The sequence below is a fragment of the Kogia breviceps genome, chromosome 4, assembly GCF_026419965.1.
Source record: "Kogia breviceps isolate mKogBre1 chromosome 4, mKogBre1 haplotype 1, whole genome shotgun sequence".
NCBI classification, from domain to species: domain Eukaryota; kingdom Metazoa; phylum Chordata; class Mammalia; order Artiodactyla; family Physeteridae; genus Kogia; species Kogia breviceps.
Genome location: NC_081313.1, coordinates 167818997 through 167841600, shown reverse-complemented (window position 1 = coordinate 167841600; position 22604 = coordinate 167818997). Strand labels below are relative to the sequence as shown.

At 50.0% G+C, this 22604-nt stretch overlaps 1 protein-coding gene across 2 annotated transcripts in view; it reads left to right on the top strand.

Moving 5' to 3' along the window:
• STK10 (serine/threonine kinase 10) overlaps nucleotides 1–22604 on the top strand; it is a 125228-nt gene that overhangs the window by 6600 nt on the left and 96024 nt on the right. For both annotated transcript variants that reach the window (XM_059063478.2, XM_059063479.2), the window contains exon 2: nucleotides 18667–18831. In XM_059063478.2, the coding sequence (XP_058919461.1) occupies nucleotides 18667–18831 (165 nt within the window). The remainder of the gene's footprint in view (nucleotides 1–18666; nucleotides 18832–22604) is intronic.

Sequence of the window (22604 nt, the reverse complement as noted above, 5' to 3'; positions counted from 1 at the left end):
GCAGTGGAGCGGGGTGGTTAAGGGAAGCAACTGGGGCTCAGGAGGATCTGGGTTGTAACCCTAGACAAGTGATCCCCCCGCCTTCTGAGCCTCAGACTCTTTTGTCTGTAAAACGGAGGTGATAATTTGGAGGACGAGATGAGCTAGGGAGGTGTGATACATTCAGCACCTGATCTCCACCCAGGAAGTGGGCAGGAAAGGATGATAGTTTATTATGGTTGATGCTCTTGCTATCAAATGGAGAAGGTCCTGGCCAGTTACTGCAGCTAAACTGGGGGCAAGCAGAAGGCCTTCAGTGTTTGTAGTTTTTGTCCGTATGATACCAGGCTCCCTACCTTATGGACATTTGGGACAGCTCATTCTTTGCTGTGGGGGCTGCCTGTGTATTATAGGATGTTAGTGGCATCTCTGGCTTCTACCCACAAAAGTACCACCACTGCCGGCACCTCCCCCTCCGCCCGCAGTTGCCAGAAATGTCTCTGGACAAGGCCACATGTCCCCTGGGGGGGCAAGATCACCCCCGTGGCACACTGCTGCCTCATACAAATGAATGTGCCTCGATTCAGTTCAGCAGACAGGCCACGTTCACCTGTGCATATCACATCCCTGGGTGTGATGAAAGACTCGGGCCTCACAGCCAGGCAGAACAGGCTTTCAATCCTGGCTGCCCCACTTGGCTGCTGTGTGAAGGCAGGCGAGTGGCTTGTCTCTGAGCCTGTTTCCCCATGCGTCCAGTGGGGCCAAGACCAGTACTCACCCCACAGAGCAGCTGTGAGAATCAGACCAGTAGCTCATAGGTGCTCAGGATGGGCCAGGCGCCTGCCTCCCCTGCTGTTTTCAGGGCCACACAGGGGGAGGAAAAGAAAGCTCTGCCAGGGTGAGTGAGCTGTAGCGGGACCAAGATGGGGTGAGAGTGAGAAGGGACGGCTTCCACCGGGCAGGGCAGGTGGGACGGGATAGAAAGCTGGAGGGGAGGAAGTCTGGGCCAGGAGAGAGGCCGGACACTGAAGCCTGAGCCAGGAAGGGCCTGCAGATGGGTTGGTGTGACTCCCACGGTGGCTGAATCAAATTTGAAGTGACTGCCAGCATTTTGAGATCAAGAGAGTTCACGTATGAGCCCTGATCCCTGTCTTCTGTGGAAATATTAGATATGCTGGTACCGCCCACGTGTACTCCTGCGGGACCACATCTGCTGGAAGTGAGGGGCAGCCTCTGGGGTAGCGCTGTCCAAGGGGTATGTAACAGGAGGCGTGTGTGCAACTTACAATGTTCTAGTAGCCTCATTCAAACAAGGAAAAACACCAGGAGAAATGAATTTCAATAGTATATTTTAATTATCCCAGTATTTCCAAAGTATGAGCATTTCAGCATATAATCAATACAAAGAAAGAGTTAAAGTTCTCATTCCATACTAAGTCTTTGAAATTGGTGTACGTTTGGCATTTACAGTGTGTCTCGGTATGGACCAGCCACGGTTCAGGTGCTCGGTAGTGACCTTGGCTGCTATACTGGGCAGTGCAGATCTGGCCTCTCTGTCCTCCAGCACCTGGTGCCCTCCCCCTGATCCACTGTACACATTTCAAATGCCTCCTCAAGCCCAGTGGTCAGTGGGTTTGGGAGCTGGGCTTGCCCTGGAGAGCTGGCCAGGGCGGGCCAGGTCTAGAACAGTGTGTGGGGGCCAAGTCAAGAGAGCCTTGAATGCCAAGTTGAGGGATTTGAATATGACGGTTACCGTCCTGCCTGCTTCAAGCCTCTGGGGCCTGACCGGGTCATGAGGTCAGCCTTGTGTGGTGTTAGAGAAGAGTGATCTTTGGATGGTCACCAGATGGGGAGTGGCTTGCCCACACAATTGGGGGATACCAGAGCCAGGTATCCTGGCTGCCTAAGGTCAGGGTAGCCACTAATGAGTGAAGGCTAGGACAGAGTGGCCACGTCTTGGCGGCTGGAGCTGGTGGGAGTGGGAGGGAGGACCAGAGCTGTGGTTGGAGCCCAGGTTAGAGTCCAGGGAGGGGAAGTGACTGATGGAAGGGGCCTAGCCTGAGAGGGAGTTGTTGTACGTGGATGAGAGGCATGGAGGATTCTAGAGAACGAGGCCTGGTAGTCAGTAAAGAAAGAGCAGAGTCGGTGAGATGGGAAGGAAGCTCACGTTTGCCAGGCACTAGAGATGGTGCGGGAACTTGGGTGCGATCCTGGATCCTGGAGTTAAAGCCTGGCCCTCCCTCTTGCAGGTTATGTGATCCTGAGAAAAGTACTTACCTGTGCCTTGCTTTCTTTAGTTGCAGAAAGGTACTACTTCATAGGATTGTTGGAGTATGAAATAGCCCATGAAACCACTTAGTCCAGGGCTGTGGAAAAGCTCAGATGGGTGTTAGTCATTAGCGTGATCAGCTGAACACCTCCTACGTGTCAGGCACCGTGGGTTCCAAAGTGAACAAGATAAATGAGTGGGGAGTTGACTTTTGCTCCATTCATTTTTTTTTTTGGCCTCACCGTGTGGCATGCAGGATCCTAGTTCCCCAACCAGGGATTGAACCCATGCCTGCTGCAGTGGAAGCACGGAGTCTTAACCACTGGACCGCCAGGGAAGTCCCATTCTGTTCTTATCTGTCCATCATTCCATCATATATTCTTCTACCAGCCTCATGAAAAGCAGGAGTTAGTATTCCCACCTGATGATGCAGAAGCCCAGAGAGGTACAGGGACTTGCTCAGCATCACACAGCTCTTCCGTGGCAAAGTTGGGACTTAAACCCAGATATCTCTGGCCAGGAGCCTCTGCCTTTTCTGCTGTACAATACAGAGGGGAAGACAAACGGGCTTATTAGGAGGAGAGGGTCCAGGGTCCCTTCAGTGTGGTATCTCCTTGACATTTGTGACATTTGTGAGCCCAGGAATGTGACCCTTCTTCGGGCCTGCCTCAGCCTCCACTGAATCTGAGCCCTGGGATGGCGATGGTGGCCTCTAATGCGGAGGAAGTGGTGATGGTCTTGGGCAGGGCTAGCAGAGGAAGTGGCAGGGGAAGGGGGCGGTGTCAGGGTGGGGAAGCTGGGTGCTCCTGAGGCCCTTGTGGGTCCTAAGGTGCTGAGCACTCCTGTAGGCTGCCGGCAGGGAGGGAGGGACTTGCAAAAGAGCTTCCTCCTTCCACCCCCTCCTCCCGCTCTCCATGTGCTCACTCTTCTTTCTCTTCCCCTTTCTCTCTGCTTTCCCCTTTGCTACAATTTTTTTTCTTCCTTCTCCTACATCTTATTTTTTTCCTTCTAAAAACAGGCTGTACCAGAACCAGAATTCAAGCCCTAAGGGTGGCAGGTGGAGGGTTAACCACTCTGCTGGTGAATAAAGAGTTAACATTAGTCAGCCTCCAAGTCTGAGGAGGATGGGGACCACTGAGAGCAGTTGAAAGAAGCACAGCCTTTTCTGCCTCAGGACCTTTGCACTTGCTGGTCCCTCTGCCTGCCACTCTCTTCCGATGACTGCACAGCTGGCTCCTTCTCATCCTCTGGGTCTCAACTCCCATGTTCCCTCCTGACCACAGTGACAGCTCCCTGCTGATTTCCTTCAAGCCTCCTGTCAGAAACTGGGATTCTCTTGTGTGTCTCCTTGTTTCTTTTCTTTCCTCTCTGGAGAATGTAAGGTCCTGGAGAGCAGGGAATTATCCATCTTTTGTGGATGACAGGTATGTGGTAGGTACTGAGTTAATAACTGCTGAATGAATAAACGAATGGTAGTAAATGCCAGACCCAGGCTCCCCCCTCTCTTCAGGCAGGTCAGCACTGTGGTGATGAGTGCAGGCACGGAAATCAGTTCTGAGTTTTCTCCTGGCTTTGCTGCCTGCTTGCTGTGTGACCTTGGGAAAGTCACCTCACCTCTCTGAGGCTCAGTATCTTGAGCTGTAAAATGAGGATCAAAATAGTGCTTCCCTCGGGGAATTTGTGAGGATGGAGACGTGTGGCCAGCCCTAACACCGTGCCCAGCATGGAGGAAGGAGAAGTGAATGGGACTGTTGTCACTGTGATGATGATGTTCTCTGCGCGTTGACTAGATTGCCTAGCCTGGCTTTCTGATGATTGACAGGCAGATTCCCTTGAGGCTCCTGGTCTACCTCCCCTTGCTTGTTACACTGGAGGCTGCTCCTGGGTAGACGCTGGTGTGTCGAGTCCCGGGGATCAGCCTAAAGCTTGTACAGCTGTGTTATGAGGATGAACATGATTCAGTAACAGTAAAGAAGGCTCCGTCCAGCCTTTGAGAAGTTCCCTGCCCGGGGAGGTCAGTCTCAGCTCCATGCCCGCCGTGTGACCAGTTGGTCCAGGATAGCCAAGGCCATCCTGGGTGGCCAGAAGAGCAGCATTCGTGCCCTGGAGGGAGAAGCCAATGCCGGTGCCTCACTTCCCTTCGCCCTCCTTTCTGGAAAGCTCCAGCCTGTCTTGTCTGGCAACCCAGACCCAATTCTTGGCCCTCTGAGGTGGTTGTCACAAAGCTGGCTTTGTCGCCCTGAGGAATGACCCCATCAGAGCTGGCATGCCTCTCTGTTGGGCCTTGAGATTCTTTCTACCTTTGCTTTGCATCTTGGTGGGCTCTGGTGCCAGATTGTGTAGGCCTAGTTCTTTCTCAAGCCTCCTTTTCCTTCGAGTGCCTTCCACACCCCCGCACCCACTTCGAGGTGACAGCTGGGGCTGAGGAGAGGTGACTGGTGTGCCTCCGTTCATGAGGAATCTGGAACCCCAAGCACCAGTGCCAGCCTCTGTCCCCCATCCCGAGCTTCTGATCTTTCTGCAGGACTGCCTGCGGGGGCCAGCAAGGTGCACCTCAGAAGACCCCTGAATCACCCCACACGTCCCACAAGAGTCCCCCTCAGAGGCTCTGGACTTGGTGATGTCCTTCATCCCATGAGTCCCAGCAAGGCCATTGTCTTTGCTGAGTGACCTTGGGCAAGTGATGTCACCCCTCTGAGCCTCAGTTTCCTTTTCTGAAAAAGGGGGATAATACAGTCCCTTTCACAGGTGGGACCAAAGTGTCTTTACACCTGCAGTCTTACAAGGCCAGTTCCTAAGGGCACACAGCAGAACTGACCCAGGCTTGGCCTCACATCTCAGTGCCATCTAAGGTTACCCACCTGTGTGACCCGTGAGGCCTGGAGTGACCCTGCCACTTGGAGACCTGTCTGGCAACCTGTAAATCAAGTCTCAGGCTTTTGGACGCAGCACCCTGTGACCAGGGGAGAGAGCCCAACGACAGGGAATTGGTTAGACCTAGAGTGGACCCACCATTCAGTCTGCAGTAGTTGGAGGGGGTGCTGTGGAAGGTGTTTTGTGATCGGAAGGGCTGTTTGTGGCATATTGCTAAGTAAAAAGGAGAATGACAAATCAATGTATACAGTTGAATCCCATTTTTATGAAGTGTGCAAGGACACATTTGTGGAGAGAGAGAGACAAGCGTGAGTGGACAGTTGTGGGGCGTGCACTATGGCCCAGCCCTGCTCTAAGCGTCTTTGACATATTAACCCACTGAATGCTCACGACAGCCCATGAGGTGGGAACTGCTAACATCTTTATTGTACCAACCAAGCAGGAAAGTGAGGGACAGAGAGGTCATGTAAGTCCCCTGGAGTCACACAGCTGGGAACTGTAGGGTGGGGTTCCAGACAAGTCCAGGTACCTCTGTACTGTGGAATCCTGGGAGAAGGTGCTCCAAGATGCGTAAGGCGGTTATCTCTGGGATGATGTCTGGTTTGATTTTCTTCTTTGTAGCAGTATATATATATATATATATATATATATATTTTTTTTTTTTTTTTTTTTTTTTTTTTTTTTTTTTTCGGAACGCTGGCCTCTCACTGTTGTGGCCTCTCCCGTTGTGGAGCACAGGCTCTGGACGCACAGGCTCAGCGGCCATGGCTCACGGGCCCAGCCGCCCCGCGGCATGTGGGATCTTCCTGGACCGGGGCCAAACCCGCGTCCCGTGCATTGGCAGGAGGAGTCTCAACCACTGCGCCACCAGGGAAGCCCTGTACCAGTATATTTTGAAGATGCTCTTTAACAAGTGTGTAATGCTTTTGGAATAATAAAAAAAAAAACAGCACAAAAAGTACTGTTGATTGAAAACACAGGGCAACCTTAACTTCTCTGAGATTTGGGACTGACTAGAAAACAGGGTTGATAAAAATACATGACTCCCAGGTTGTGGTGAAGATTGACTGAGGTGAGGCTTAAAGGTGTCTGCATGTGCAGGGAGTGGGTCCAGGGCGGCGGCCTGGATAAAGGTGCTTCCTTCCTCTGTGCCGTTGACCCCAGGCCACCCGCTCCCCGTGACTCAGCACCCAGTCCACTGGGTAGAGGGAGCCTGGGAAAGGTGGGAGCAGGAGCCTCAAGGAGGCAGAGCCCACGTCACCTGTCCCACCTGCTTTATCAGTGATAACGCGGGATTGGATTCCCCAGAACTTTTGAAGAGCTGAGATCTGAAACCTCTCATATCCCCAGCCAAGTTGGACAGGTTGCCCGGGTTTTTAGCCAAGGCCATGACGTGGTATCTTTGGGGCCAATCCTTTTCGGGTTTTACTGTTTTATTTGCTGGCCCAGGAGGATTTGGAGCCTCAGCATTTCCCTGCTGTGCCAGGATTGCGCGCCAGGCTTCTCCCCACCAAGGGAGAGAATATTAAGTGCCTGTCTTTGGAAGCCATGTTACTCCTCTGCTTTTGTGCTTCATAATCTTTGCCATCCTTCAGTGTTACTTGTTCTGAAACTCAGCCGTTTCATTTGTCACTGAACTGAAACTTGGCCCGGCGATTATTGATCAGGAAGTGGTTTCCTCTCATTAACTGTGTATGTCCTGGCCCAGTCAAAGGCTTTGGCTTTCCCAAGGTAAAGAGGGCCCATCTTCCCAAACCAGAGAACAGATTAGATTCAGGAATCTAAATGTGTTGAGGAGACAATGGACTTCATGTCACTTTCCTTTCTTTTATGTGGAGGGCCTCATTTCTCTCTGTTTACAAGGAGATACACACACCAATTCATTCATCCATCCACCCACCCACCCATCCATCCATCCATCTATTATTTTAAAATACTTATTGGCCAGATAGAATAATAGATACGTTGGTGAACGAGATAAACATGGTTTTAGGCTTTTGAAAACCAAAAATACACAGTCCCAATGAAGGCGGTAACAGTCAGTAGTCAACTGACTAACCCTTGGTGGCTTATAAACTTTTTCATGTCACTGGAATTATCTACATCTCCATCAGGAACCTAAAGTCTAGTTTCCTGTCTTCACCAAGGGCACGTAGCTGGTAAGTAGTAGAGTTGGAATTTGAACCTAAGTCCCATGCTGTTTCCATTCCAGAAATCACTTGATAGAAATTAGCCCATTTCTGGGACTTCCCTGGCTGTCCAGTGGTTAAGACTTGTGCTTCCAGTGCAGGGGGGGGCAGGTTCAATCCCTGGTTGGGGAACTAGGATCCTGTATGCCGTGTGTTGAGGCCAAAAAAAAAAAAAAAAGAAAGAAATTTACCCATTTTTCAGTTTACTAAGTTGGGGATATTGGATGGAGTAGCATTGGTACTTGTAAAAAGAACTTTGTTGGCTGTAATATAGAAGGAAGAAGAGAGGCGGGTTGTTCACAGAAGCCAGCAACAAGGTAGGCCCTGGTACCTTTTGGGAAGAAAGGAAGACTTGATTGTCTGCTCCCTAGACATACCTTTTATTCCTTTATCCTTCTCTCACATTCATCTCTTCTCCCTTCCATCTCTTCATCCTCCTAGTCACTCACTGTCCTATCCATCTGTCAATCCATCCATCCATCCATCAGCCCACTTACCCATCTTCCCATCCACCCACCCATCTATCCATTCATCTTCCCTCCCACCCATCCTCCCGTTCATCTAGCCACTTACCCATCTGCCTGTCTGGCTAGCCATCCTCCCGTCTTCCCACATACGCACCCTCCCATGCTCCCATCCATCCACTGGCTGTTCTGTTCTAGGCTCTCTGGGGCAGAACGAGATGAATCAGACACGGACTTAGCCTTTCAGAGCTCACAGCCAGGTCAGAGGGAATTTGTGAACACAAATGACTATGGCGCCAGGCGGTCTGTGATGAAAGCCCTAATAAGGTGTGAGGAAGTTCTAGCAGGGGAGGGGGGCTGGGGTGCTGGGAACATTTCATGGAGCTGGCTGTGGTTGAGTTAGACTTTGTGGGATGGTGAAACACAGGTATGGCGAAGGCACTCCAGGTGGAGGAAAGAGCAGAAAGAAAAGCGTGGAAGTAGGAAGCAGTCAGGCCCTGGCTGTAGCAGGAGGTGAATGCAGTGGGATCCTGGAAAAGTGAAAGGGGCAGGTCACCAAGGCTTTGGGCCAGGGAACGTGGGCTTGATCGTGTCAGCAGCAGGGAGCCATGGAGGGTTTGCCCTAAGAGGGTCTCTGGTTAAAGGCAACGGAGGGAGTCGTGGGAAAGGGGGATTGGCACGCACAGCAGTTGGGTGGGAGCCCCTGGAGATTTCCCTCTGGAGGGCTTCTGAGGGGAAAGAGCACTGGGCAGAGAGCTGGACCTGAGTCGAACCCTGGCAGCCACTTCCTAGCTGTGTGACCTGGGACAAGTCACCTTCTCTACCTGGGCCTTCGTTTTCTATAGGAGAAGGTGGCAGTACTTTGCATCCCTCGTGGACCTGTGCTGGCTAAGGTGGGGCGCTCCTTACCCTGCCTCAGGAGACCATAGGAGGCCCCAGCAGGCCTTTTTCATCCTGGCATGTGGTGCCTATGGCTCCACTCTGCCCACTCACTCATGCCCACCAGCCCGGGGGCGGTGGCAGCATCTGAGCCCAAGGCCATATCTGCCACCCATCCTGTCCGCAGCCCTCAGACCACCCTGTTTGAGTTGATGTTGGGCCCTTCTCCTGCACGTAGCCGGTTCTGCTGTGGCCCGGGTTCCCTCCGAGGCCCGATTTCCTCCTTCCTTAATAGAGTTGAAGCCTTTCCCGCGATTGGTAACCATCGTCACCACGCAAAGATTAAGTGTGTTCAGGCAGGGCACAAACCAAGCCTCTTCTTGGTGCCAGTGGCATGAACCTCATTTGACACATGCCTGGCCCAGCGTCCAGAATCAATCAAGGGGATGGGGAAAACAGAAACCTTTCGCCTTGACTGCTCCATTCTTCAGCTCTGACCCACCCGACTGGGCTGCTCCTCTGACAGGTCAGCTGAGAGCCTTTCCTCATGCCTGCTGCCCAGCCAGGTTGCTAGGCGACCTCACGAGCATATGATCACCACCCAATGTTCTTCTACCCACTTTCTGCACTCAAGCCCTTTGTTTCTTCCTAGAGAAAGAAATGCCTGTTTCTGAGGCTGGATCTGGGAGTGTTTTAGATGCTCCCTCACCTCTGTGAGAATGCCTTTTCTGCCAGCTGCAGCCTTGAGTGCAAAGCTGCCCACTTACCAGAACTTTCTGCAGTGATGAGACTGTTCTGTATCTGCTCTATTCAGTATGGTAGCCACTAGCCACATGTGATTATTAAGCGCTTGAAGTGTGGTTAATGTAACTGGGGAACTACATTTAAAATTTCATTTAATTTCAGGTAATTGAAATAGCCGCATGGGGCTAGTAGCTACCATATTGGACAGCACAGCTCAAGTGGGTTTCCGAGAGGAGAGAGTGCCCCTCTCTGGAAACATTTAAGGCAAGATCTGGATGAACTGGTCAATTTCTGTGCCCCAACCGCAGTCTGTCCTCACCGGGCCCTCTGTGGGTAATTGCCAGATGTCATTGGGTGAAAATTACCTTTAGAAACCACTTGCATCGCTTCTTGGCCTTTTGGCTAAGATCAAGTGTAGAAACCACTTGCATTCCTCCTGCTGTGTCTCAGCACCTCCCTGTCCGGAGGCACGCACAGTTTTCCCGGAGTTATAGCTTAGCTACAATTTTATCATCCACCTTTGTTTACTTATTGTGGCTTAATTGTTTTTTCTCACTACTGTATTATTTTCCTAGTTATCATTTTAAAGCGTTGCTTAATATCCCACTAAGTTAAACATCATCCTATAGTTGAACATTTAGGTTATTTCCACTTTTTTGCCATAATTGTGGGCTAATGTGAATGTGATCCTAGTACATGTCTTCTGTTGTCTTTTTTGGAATTATTTCCTGGCCTTACATTCTCAGGAATGAGGGCTAATAGGCTTAAAAGTTATTTTCAAGGCTCTGGAAACCTATTGCCAGTTTTCATCTTTACAAGATTGAATCTGTTTATATTCTTGTCAGTAATCAGCTTATGCATTTTACCACCCGTTTGGTTACCAGCAGTAGAGGTGGTCATTTTTCCTTGCCTTTTTTTTTTTCTGGCCACACCTTGTGGTATGTGGGATTTTAGTTCCCCAACCAGGGATCAAACCCGTGCCCCCTGCATTGGAAGCACAGAGTCTTAACCACTGGACTGCCAGGGAAGTCCCTGGCTTTGTTAATTTAATAAGTGTAAAGTGATCTTCTCCGCTTTTTGGGAGGAAGAGTCTTTTGGCAGAAGAATCCCATGGTTTCTGTCTGCCTGTGGCCCGTTAGTAACCACGTTTCCCATCTGGGTCCCTGATCCTAGATTATCAGTCAGGTCCTCCGAGAGGCCTCAGTGAAGGTCACTTTGTCGGTCACGGTGCCCTTGGGAGTGAAGAGCGCCTCGTTACGCAGGTGTTGCATGGTGAAGTATTTCCATAGATGTCTGCTCTCTGCTGGCATAACCTCAGCGTTGGGGAGCTCATTTCCTTTTTGTTGCAAATGACGGTCATCCAAAAGGGAGTTTGTTGGGTCCCTGAGGAAAGCCTAAGGGCAGATCCTACCTTCAAGATCAGCTGGCTCCAGGTGTTCGCAGACCCTCAGCATCTGCCCTCCTCCATTTGTGGCTGGTCTCGTCTTCCCTGGTCTTGGCCTCACCCTCAAGCAGCCTCTTCAAAGGGGTGGCAAGGTGGGCTACGAGACCCTCCAGCCTTCTGTTCTGCCAGTTTAGCAACCCCAGAGAAAGAAAAAACTTATTTGCTGATAATTTTACAAAAAAGGAAACACCCCAAAAGCAAACCAAAAGACCACTCAGTTGAGACCCTGTTGGCCTGCCACTGGCTGTGACTGAGAGGGTCAGGACTGAGTGGTTGGGCTGGGCTGTGTGCCAGGACCAGGTGGGCTCAGCAGCGCCTCATGAATCCCTCGCACTGAGACTGAAAGAGAGAGACGGCTCCCAAAGGGAACTGGAGTTGTGAATCCTCAAGGGAAAATGGATGCTGGCCAGTTCCCCTGCTGCCCCGCTTTAGGATTCATTTCCAGGCAGCTCCACTGGCTCCCAGGCCTGAAGTGAGCCGTGCCACAGCAACACGCCCTCCCAGGCCCTTCTGCTTTTGTGCTCTCATTTACTCTGTTTTGGTTCTACAGATAAAGGCAGCTGTCACAGATCAGGCTCTGGGCACTGCATGACCTTCACAGACTCAGTTTCCCCATCTGCAGACTGGGAATTGGGAGTTGGGTTTTAGGAGGGGCGGCTAACGTTCCTTCTGGTCCCTGAGTTCTGTGATACCAGCCTTTTCCCTGGAGGAGGAGGGAGGGACAGAGTGATCAGCCTGCAGCCAGAAGGGAAGAGGAGGGCCTGGGGGCTGTGCCCAGCTGGCCCGCTCTGTGTGGTTGATTTTCAGGAAGCTCGCAGCCCCTGACCGGGCTGGCTGGGCCCTTTGGGTGGGGCAGGGCTTCTTCTGGGAGGGTTGTTCCCACCTCCTTTGGGCTGGGCCCCCGCGCCGCACAAGGGGGAGGATTGTTCCCACAGAGGTGCCTGGGCAGAAAGCACAAGTGGCCACTGTGTGTGTGCTCTCAAGGGTGTGGGCTGAGGCGTTAGTCATTGCCAGCCAGCCGTGGAGGGCTGGGTGGGCGCTCCCTCCGTCTTTTACTGGACCCCAGTCTTGCCTCAGCCGATGGGAGAGATGGACGTCAGAGGCCACAGACAGCCACTTGTTCTTTATATGACTTCTTGCCTATCAACTCCCGTGGGTGCCCCGTCCACGTGGACACCCTTAGCTTTCCAGTACCCACCCACTCCCCAGGATGCCCTCCTATCAGACCCTGGAGAGAGCTTGGTTATCATTTCCCCTCTCTCCTACTGCACAGCGGGGGATGCAGAGGCCCAGAAAGGACCTTGGCAGAATTTACAGGCACCTCTGGCAAAGCGGTCATGGACTTTTTTTTTTTTTTTTTTTTTTTTTTGCGGTACGCGGGCCTCTCACTGCTGTGGCCTCTCCCGTTGCGGAACACAGGCTCCGGACGCACAGGCTCAGCGGCCATGGCTCACGGGCTTAGTTGCTCCGCGGCATGTGGGATCTTCCCGGACCAGGGCACGAACCCGTGTCTCCTGCATTGGCAGGCGGATTCTCAACCACTGCGCCACCAGGGAAGCCCGGTCATGGACTTTGAAGTCACACAGGCCCCAATTCAACTCCCAACCCTGCTGTTTTACCTGCTGTGTGACCTTGAGCAAGTGACTTCACCTCTCTGAGCATCAGTTCTTATATATATATATATATATATATATATATATATATATATATATATATATATATATATATAAAATGAGGCTCTTCATAATAACACCACCCTATTGTAAAAATTAATTGAGGGGATCTAGCAGTGTCCTCTCGGGCCCTCTCTAGGCTCTGCTACTTCAGAGCTAGTTTCATTTTCAGGCTCCCCTTGGGAGCATGATGACCTAGAAGCTCCAGGACTGTGGTAGGCGGTGCTGGAGGCTAGCAGTAAAGGAGGGCTTGGGGCAGCAACTGTTCCGAGGTTGCATTTCATTAGCTGACTTGATTACGTGTCTATCCCTGAACCAATCACTGTGGTTAGAGGGAATGCAGTGTTCTGATTGGCCGGCATAAGTCACCCACCTGCTTCTAGATATGGTGGTGGAATCAGCCCCATTACAGCTTAGGAACTAGGAATGAGAGTGGGTTGGCTCCCCTGAAGACAAATCAGGGAGGGGTGAATTATGCTATGGGAAGGCAATGCTTCCAACCTGCTGATTCTCCCTCTGGGCAGAAACTCTTCACTAGAAAAGTGCCTCACACATAATATGGACTCAGTAAATAATGGTTGAATGAATGAATGAATAGAATTAAGCTGATTCCTGCCAGCCTAGTGTAGTAAAGAGAACACTGGACTGGGAGTCAGGAGACCACCACAGCTCACAATCCTGGGTGGGTCCTGATAGCTCTCTGAGCCTCAGTCTGCTCATCTGGAAAATGGACATGATGGCTGGCACCTGCCTTAATGACTCGTGGGCAGATTAAATCCTGGCAGTTTCAGTCCTCCGCAGCTGCCAAGCGCTGTGACGCTGAGAGGTTGCTGTTGGCTTTAGCAAAGGGAGATGGAGCAGGGAACACTGGGCACTCGCCAAGAAGTGTGTGCTGGGGAGTGATTTGGAGCTCAGGCTCTTTGAGCCAGGCAGGCTTGAGTTTGTATTCAGCCTTCACCTTCCCACTTGCTGTGTGACCTGAGACACTCACTGTGCCTCTCTGAATCTCCGTTTCCTGATCTGTAAATCGGGAATGCTGATATTTGTCTCTAAGGGCTGCCTTGAGGATGAAATGAGAAATTCCACTCAGGGCCTGTCGCAGCACACAGTGAGCGCTTAGACAGTGTTAGCTGTTTTTATCATCAGCCATCGTTACGTTCTCTGTGGCCTCACGGTGATAGATTGCTGCTGTCACCTACAAATTGGCACTTACCGTCTACCTCTACAAGGATTAAATCATGAGCTGCTGCAGCTGCTGACTTTCAGCACTCCCTGGAAGGAGTTCAGGGTGGAGAGCAGAGATGAGGCGCTCTGGGAAAAACTGGCAGAACAGGTCTTCAGATAGATATTTTCAGGAGCCGATTTTATGAGCCCAATTCTTGTATCTCCTCATATCTAGAAGAGCACTAAGATCCTTCATGGTGACATCTGCTCCTTGTGACTAGCAGTAACCTTCATGAGACTAGCAGAAACTTGCAAAAAATATGTGCTTGATTGCATGTACTCCTCCTTCACCCAAATCATATGTATACTGACCTTCCTCCCTACTTTTTTTTTTTTGTCTTGTTTTTTTGCGGTACGCGGGCCTCTCACTGTTGTGGCCTCTCCCGTTGCGGAGCACAGGCTCCGGACGCGCAGGCGCAGCGGCCACGGCTCACGGGCCCAGCCGCTCTGCGGCATGTGGGATCTTCCCGGACCGGGGCACGAACCCGTGTCCCCTGCATCGGCAGGCGGACTCTCAACCACTGCGCCACCAGGGAAGCCCCTCCCTACCTCTTTAGAGCAGTTTCTCAGAGCTATCTGAAATGCTGTCTCCTGGGCTGTAGTCCTCGTTTTGTCCCAAATAAAATTTAGCCCACAACTCTCATGTTGTGCTTTTTTATTTTTATTTTTTTCAGTTGACACTGCCTTAACCAGGCTTTTAGAGGATTTAATTTGGCCACGTCACTTTATGTACCACGATTGCTACCAACCCCTTTCTCGCAGGCCCTGGGTCTCTGTGCAGTCTGAGTGAAGTGCTAGGCAGCAGGTGATCCTCAGTGTTGATGCTGGCACCCCGCCAGAGGCTGGGCCCTAGGGTCAGTGCTGCCTTTCAGGATGGAGGACAATAACAGGTTTCGTGCACTCCTGGAAAACGGTCCCCCCTGGGTCTCGCCTACCTTCAGGAGAAAATAGTCCTTTTAAGGAAACCCAGGAAAAGGTGGCTGCAGCCTCCTTCACTGGCTCTCAGGAGTGAAAGGTGAACTCGGCTCTCCCTGTGCTGCTGTGGCTGGGGGCTGGGAGGGCAGGTTCAGGGTGGGTACCTTGGTCACCTGGCCCTAGCTCTGGCCACCCACTAAGCCCGCTCCTGTCTTCTCTGTAAAGGAGCAGAGTGGGCCTTAACTTCTCTCTGGATTTGGAGAGGAGGAGGGGCATGAGTACTGTACAATGTGAAAGGATACTTTGATGGTCCTCTAGTGGGACAGAAGAAAATCAGCTTTACAAGAAATGAAAAGGTGGGCACATCATCAGTTAAGTGTGTGTGTGTGTGTGTGTGTGTGTGTGTGTGAGCGTGAGGGAGAGAGAGCACGAGCCCAGCGTGAGCCCAAATGCTAAATCAGTGAGTTTCTAAGGCATTCTGAACAAGCTTTCTAAACTGAGTTGAGGGGGGAGGACCCCACCCAGGTAGGGCCGAGTGAGCAGCGTGAATTCTAGGACAGGGACTGACCTCGGGGGAATGGCCCCGCGCCTTCCCCGAACGGAGCTCCTGGACCAGATATGGAAGGTTCCCTACACTGTGGCCGCCAAGAGTGCAGACCCGGGAGCAGGGCTGCCAGCGTTCTAGGTCAGCTCTGTCACCCAAGTCGCTGGGACCCTGCCTCAGTCTCCTCATCTGTACATTAGATAATAATTGCACCTACATGGTAGGGTGGTTGAGGAGATAAATGAGTTAGCACAGGTTGAAGTGTGGACCAGGGTCCCTTGCAGAGTGGGTCCTTGACAAATGTGAAACCGTGATTGTCACTGCTTGGGACCTGGGGACTTTGCAGCTCAGTTAGCAGAAACATTTACCTAAACTGGGAGTAAATTTACAAATGAGTGTATAAATTGCCTATTGGCATCACTCCCTTCTGGAAGGTTCCCTAGCGGGGCTTGGCGCCTCCTCCCAGTTTCCACCCCCCACCCCCCATAAGCTCACCGTCTCTCCACAGGCAGTAGAGGGGTGGGTCTCTCCAGCTGGCCCTTGAGCTCCCGGAGGCCAGGAGGAGGGTCACTGTGTCTGCATTGCGAGTGCCCTGTGCAGGGCTGGCCTGGGGGTGCTCTTGCCTGTCGACATCTGGTCTCAGAGGCTTCTGAGTTCTGCAGATGACAGGGGGACCTTGTGTGGTAGAGGAAAGTGCTCATAATCCTGGAAGTTAGAGGACCCAGATTCACCTTTTGGTGCTACCTCCCTAGTTCCAGTCTGGTCCCCTCTCTAAGTCTGTAGAATGGGGTGTCACATGAGCTGATGTGAATTCAGGTTGTCATTCCCAGGGGTACTTGGGCATGCAGGAGCGACTCGGCCATTGGCGCTTCCAGCGGATCAGGTGGCAGAGTTGTCCTGTTAGGCGAGTGGCATGTGGTGCTGTCCACAGGAAGGCACCACGGTGGAGTCCAGGGTGGCTCATTTTTTTCCGTGCTTTCCACACCGGACTGCTGTTCAAAGGCTGCAGACGAGCTGCTGGCTTTTAGGCCCGTGTTGTAGGAAAGCATGCTCTCTTTTAACACCGGGACATCTCCCGCCACCAACAGCAGCATGGTGGGTGGGTGCTCCCAGCAGCGGCCCCCGAGGCTCACAGGACCACCTGGGAAACAGTGGGCCCTGCCCCCTTTTCCTGGGCACCAGCTCATCGTGGGTGAAATTGCTTTGCACTATGACACGGTTACTTCTTGCTCCCTCTCAGTTTTTAAAATTGTGGTGAAATATGCGTAACATAAAATTGACTGTTTTAGCGAATTCTAACTGTACAGTTCAGTGGCATTATGTATGTTCACAGTGTTTGTGCAGCCTTCCCCACTATCCATTTCCAGAACTTTCTCATCATCCCAAACAGAAACTCTGTACCCATTAAACACTAACTCCCCATTCCTGCTGGTAACCAGCCCCCGGTAGCCTCTATTCTACTGTCCTTTTTTTTTTTTTTTTTTTTTTTTTTTTGTGGTACGCGGGCCTCTCACTGTTGTGGCCTCTCCTGTTGCGGAGCACAGCCTCCGGACGCGCAGGCTCAGCGGCCATGGCTCACGGGCCCAGCCACTCCGCGGCATGTGGGATCTTCCCGGACCGGGGCACGAACCCGTGTCCCCTGCATCGGCAGGCGGATTCTCAACCACTGTGCCAGGGAAGCCTACTCTACTTTATGTCTTTATGAATTTGACTACTCTAGGGACCTCATTTAAGTGGAATAATGCAATATTTGTCCTTTTGTGACTGGCTTATTTCACTTAGCATAATGTCCTCCAGATTCATCCATGTTGTAGCTTGTGTCAGAATTTCCTTCCTTTTTATAAATGAATAATATTCCATTGGATGTATATATTGTCCTCCCTCGGTATCCCACAAAGATTGATTCCAGGACCCCCCGCAAATACCAAAATTCATGGATACACAAGTCCCTTATATAAAATGGCATAGTATTTGCATATAAGCTATGCACATCCTCCTGTATACTTTAAGTCATCTGTAGATTACTTATGACACCTAAGTCTATGTCAGTGCTATATAAATAGTTGCCAGGTATGTGGCAAATTCAAGCTTTGCTTTTTGGAACTTTCTGATTTTTTTTTTTTCTGAATATATTTGATCTGCAGTCAGTTGAATCTGAGGATGTGGAACCCAAGGATGCGGGAGGGCTGACTGTACCCCATTTTGTTTATTCATTCATCTGCTGATGGACACTTGGGTTGTTTCCACCTTTTGGCTCTTGTGAATAGCGGTGCTGTGAACATTAGTGTACAGATACTGCTCAAATCCCTGCTTTCAGTTCTTTTGCAAATATACCTGAGTGGAACTTACGGTAGTTCTATGTTTAACCTTTTGTGAAACTGCCAAATTCTTTTCCACAGTGGCTGCACCATTTTACATGCCCACTAGCAATGCACAAAGGTACCAATTTTTCCACATCCTCACCAACACTTGTTTTCCGTTTTTAAAAATTTATACGTATCCTCATACGTGTGAAATTCTCTCTTTTTCATCAAGTAAGAAACTGTTGTTACGACACGGTGAAATGCATCTAGGAACTACTTCCACTGTAACTGGAGGGCACTAAAAACCCTTTTCATTTTACTTTATTTATTTATTTTTGGCTGCCTTGGGTCTTCATTGCTGCAGCCACGAAGAGAAACTAGACTTTCTCTAGTTGCGGCAAGCGGGGGCTACTCTTCGTTGCGGAGCACGGGCTCTAGGCACGCGGGCTTCAGTAGTTGTGGTGCTTGGACTTAGTTGCTCTGCAGCATGTGGGATCTTCCCGGGCCAGGGCTCAAACTCATCCCCCTACATTGGCAGGCAGATTCTTAACCACTGCGTCACCAGGGAAGTCCCTCATTTTACTTTTTATGTACGTGAAATGATGCAAATAAATGCACGAAACATTCTATTAAAGTTTTAAAACAGTACAGAGAGAGTGAAAGTGTCCTTTGAATCTGTCCCCATTTCAGGCTCCTCCCCAGCCTGCTATCAGGCAGTATCTCTCCAGAGTTTTCCATGCATTTATGTTCATGTGTGAGCATTTATAAAAGAATAGTTTTCCATTTTTTACATAAAAAGCATCATACCACTTTTATTGTTCAGTGACTTGGATCTTTTACTGAACAATAAACAATCTTTCCATGTTGTTCTTTCTAGATCTATGCTGTTCTTGTATTTTTATTTATCCTATAGTATGGGTGTATTGTACTTAAAATAATTTATTATTAACCACAGAACATTGTTTCTCACGCATGCCCTCCTGAGCTGACATAATGAGCAAGCACTGGCCATTGTTGAGAACAGCGTACCTCCTACTTCAGCCTCTTATCCGCATCTGGACATCTGGCCTCTGTTTCCCACTCACATGGGCCTCTCTGAGCTGGCCTCCAGGGGTCAGCTTCCTGCCGACCATGGCTACTAACCTTCCGTGTCTTCACTTTGCAGGCCAAGAACAAGGAGACAGGTGCCTTGGCTGCCGCCAAAGTAATTGAGACCAAGAGTGAGGAGGAGCTGGAGGACTACATCGTGGAGATTGAGATCCTCGCCACCTGTGACCACCCCTACATTGTGAAGCTCCTGGGAGCCTACTACTATGACTGGAAGCTGTGGGTAAGGTACCACCGCCTGTCCCCCTTGGCTCCCATGGCCTGGTGCCACCGGACCCTGCCTGGTTCTAAGGGCCTCAACACTTTCTCAGCTTCTGCTTTGAGGGCAAGAGCTGGGGCGAGGACAAGGTGAAGTTGGGGGGCTCTGGGTCCCCTGCCCCCTCTTTCTGCAGAGCCTCCCCACTTTGGGGACCAGGGGTAGTGGTTTGGAGCAGGAAGGAACTCTGAAACTCTGCTTCCTGGCATCGAATCCCAGCTCTGCCCTAGGCAAGTTCTTAACCTCTCCTTGCCTCAGTTTCCCCATCTGTAAAATGGGGATGATAACAGTACCTAGCTCATCGAGTTGTTACTGGGATTAAATGTGCTAATTTATTTATTTATTTATTTATTTAAAGAAGATGTTGGGGGTAGGAGTTTATTAATTAATTTATTTATTTTTGCTATGCTGGGTCTTTGTTTCTGTGCGAGGGCTTTCTCTAGTTGTGGCAAGCGGGGGCCACTCTTCATCGCGGTGCGCGGGCCTCTCACTATCGCATCCTCTCTTGTTGTGGAGCACAGGCTCCAGACGTGCAGGCTCAGTAGTTGTGGCTCATGGGCCTGGTTGCTCCGCGGCATGTGGGATCCTCCCAGACCAAGGCTCAAACCCGTGTGCCCTGCATTAGCAGGCAGATTCTCAACCGCTGTGCCACCAGGGAAGCCCAAGTGAGCTAATTTATGATGGGTGCTTGGAAGAGTAGCTGGCACATGTCAGAGTTCACTGAGTGTGAGCTGTTTTATTATTTGTTGTGGTGGCATCGTTATTACTACTGCTGCGGCTGCTCCAAGGGGATGCCTTTGCAAATGGCAGCACTAAAGGGAACCCTTTAATAGCCCCCACTCTCCGTCAGCAACCTCATATTTTGAGGTGCACAGTGCAGGCACAGCTTCAATCCCTACTTTCCCAACTCAGCATCACCCTTGGAGGAATTCCAGGGTGCCCTGGTTTTCATAGAGCCTACCCTGCAGAATGGCTCCCGCACTGATGTTCTCCTAGTATTAATGCCTCTTAGTTTATAAAACCCAAACTTCCTAGAAGGTACATGTTTCCACACTCCCTTTTCAGCCAAAGTTGAGCTCATAAAACATCATATTTACGTTCCTAAAACTCAGCATAACATTTGTAACGAAGTGATGTGCAGGAAGTCTCGTGAATTCTGGATGTAATTGGAAGACTGTCAGAATCACATGTAGACGGTTTGCCAAGGGAGTGAGGGTCAGTGGGGGCTGGGCATCTCGGAATGTGCCGGATCCGAGAGAGAGCGGCCCAGGCTCGTGCTACCTCAGTTACTGGTTGTTAATAATGATTTGGTGGTCAGGAGGAGAATTTTTTTTTTTTTTTTTTTTTTTTGGCGTGGCACGCCGCAGGATCTTACTTCCCTGACCAGGGATCACACCTGGGCCCGTGGCCGTGAAAGTGCCCAGTCTTAACTGCTGGACCACCAGGGGGTTCCGAAGAGGGTATGTTTTAAACATTAGACGTCCTATCACGATAGTTTATCATGTACAGGGAGAGTGTTACTATGTGTTAGTTACATTTTAGGAAATTAATGGGGAGTCTTGAGTTGACACATCATGCTTTATAGTTTTTCCCATTTGAAATAATGCGAAATAGACTCCAAGTTGATTCTTTTTGCACAGAATGCCTGATTTTGAGGAATAGAGCTACTGATGGTTAATGGGGAAATCTGTGTTTCATTTGAGAAAAGGATCCTGTTATTTAAGAAAACCAAAGGAGTGGTTTAGAAACCACTGTCAAAGTTCATCCCTCTCATTTCATAGAAATGAAGGAAGCCAGTGTCCGAGGGGGGTGAGAACTTGGCGCCCCAGCTCCGCCCAGGGCTCTTTCCACTAAAACTGGTTGCCCCGCAGTGGAGGCCAGCTTTCTTTTGCTTCTCTGAGCATCTCCTTGGGGAGTCTTCTAGATGTCACTGGGGGGAATAAAACCACCATCACCTGACTGTCAGCTGTGGATTTCAAAGCCTTTCCTCATCCACTGTCTCTGGGCACCTTGGAAGGTGAGCTGGGCAGGGGACTAGTCACCCTTTTCCAAAGGGGAGGGGACACACACACAGAGAGGGCAGGCTCCTTGCACATGGTCACATAGCTGAGGCCCAGGAAGCTGAGCCTATGCATTTCTTCTGTCTTGATTCATGGAGCTGCCTTTTTAAAAATTTTTCTTCTTTTAAGAAATTAAACAAATTTTAAAATATATGGCTATCAGAGGAAAATGAGAGTATACAGAAAAGCAAAAACAAAAACAAAGATTAATACCATCCAAATCTTTACACCAAAGATAAGCACTGATAACATTTGGAATATATTTTTCTAGACTTTTTCTATATATACACATACTCATAGTGTGTGTATGAAAGATGAACTTGTGTACGAAAGATAGATAGTGTGTGTGTCAAAGATGAACTTACACAAGACTAGTTACTTCACTTTTTACCCATTGTATTTAAGATATATTAAGAACAACTTTTCACGTCTTAGGGAAACAGCTGCATCTTCATTTTTTCCTTTTCTGTAGAATTCTGTCTTCTGACTATTGAGCATTTAGGCCATTGCTTTTTTAAAAAAATTTAATTGCTGTTATAAGCAACTCTGTGATGGACATCTTTGAATTTTTGTGTTCTTGCCTGAGAATCTCTTTAGGAGAATTTTTAAGATTTTTAAGTGTCTATTGCCAAGCCGGTCTCACAGAGGCACCTTTAAAAAAAAAAAATTTATTTATTTATTTTTGGCTGCATTGGGTCTTCGTTGCTTCGTGCGGGCTTTCTCTAGTTGCGGTGAGGGTGGCTACTACTCTTTATGGTGCGCGGGCTTCTCATTGCGGTGGCTTCTCTTGTTGCAGAGCACGGGCTTCAGTAGTTGTGGCATGTAGGCTCAGTAGTTGTGGCTCGCAGGCTCTAGAGTGCACGTTGAGTTGTAGTGGCACAGGGGCTTAGTTGCTCTGCGGCATGTGGGATCTTCCCGGACCAGGGCTCGAACCCGTGTCCTTTGCATTGGCAGGTGGATTCTTTTTTTAAAAAATAAATTTATTTATTTATTTATTTTGGGCTTCATTGAGTCTTCATTGTTTGGTCTTAGTTGCTGCACGCGGGCTGCTTTCTCTAGTTGCGGCAAGCGGGGGCTACTCTTCGTTGTGGTGCACAGGCTTCTCATTTTGGTGGCTTCTCTTGTTGCAGGGCTTGGGCTCTAGGTGCATGGGCTTCAGAAGTTGTGGCACGCAGGCTCTGTAGTTGTGGCTCGTGGGCTCTAGAGCGCAGGCTCCAATAGCTGTGGCGCACAGGCTTAGTTGCTCCACGGCATGTGGGATATTCCCAGACCAAGGATCGAACCCATGTCCCGTGCATTGGCAGGCGGATTCTCAACCACTCCACCACCAGGGAAGTCTTGGCAGGCGGATTCTTAACCACTAGGCCACCACGGAAGTCCCCAGAGCCACTTTTGATGTTATACAAATGAGTTTTTCCATCAAACCACCTACCTACAACACATATGCACACCCACCCACCCACCCATCCATCCATCCATCCATCCTGCTATCTATCAACAAAATCTTCATTGAATTGCTGATTACGTACCCATTAAGAAAAACATGTTTTATGTGTTCCCATTACTGTTTGTGACTGGATACCAAGTTCATTACGTTCCCAAGTCCAAAGATAATACCAACAACAGCTAACATTTATTGAAGACTTACTGTGTGCTGGGCCTTTTGCTGTGCATTTTACT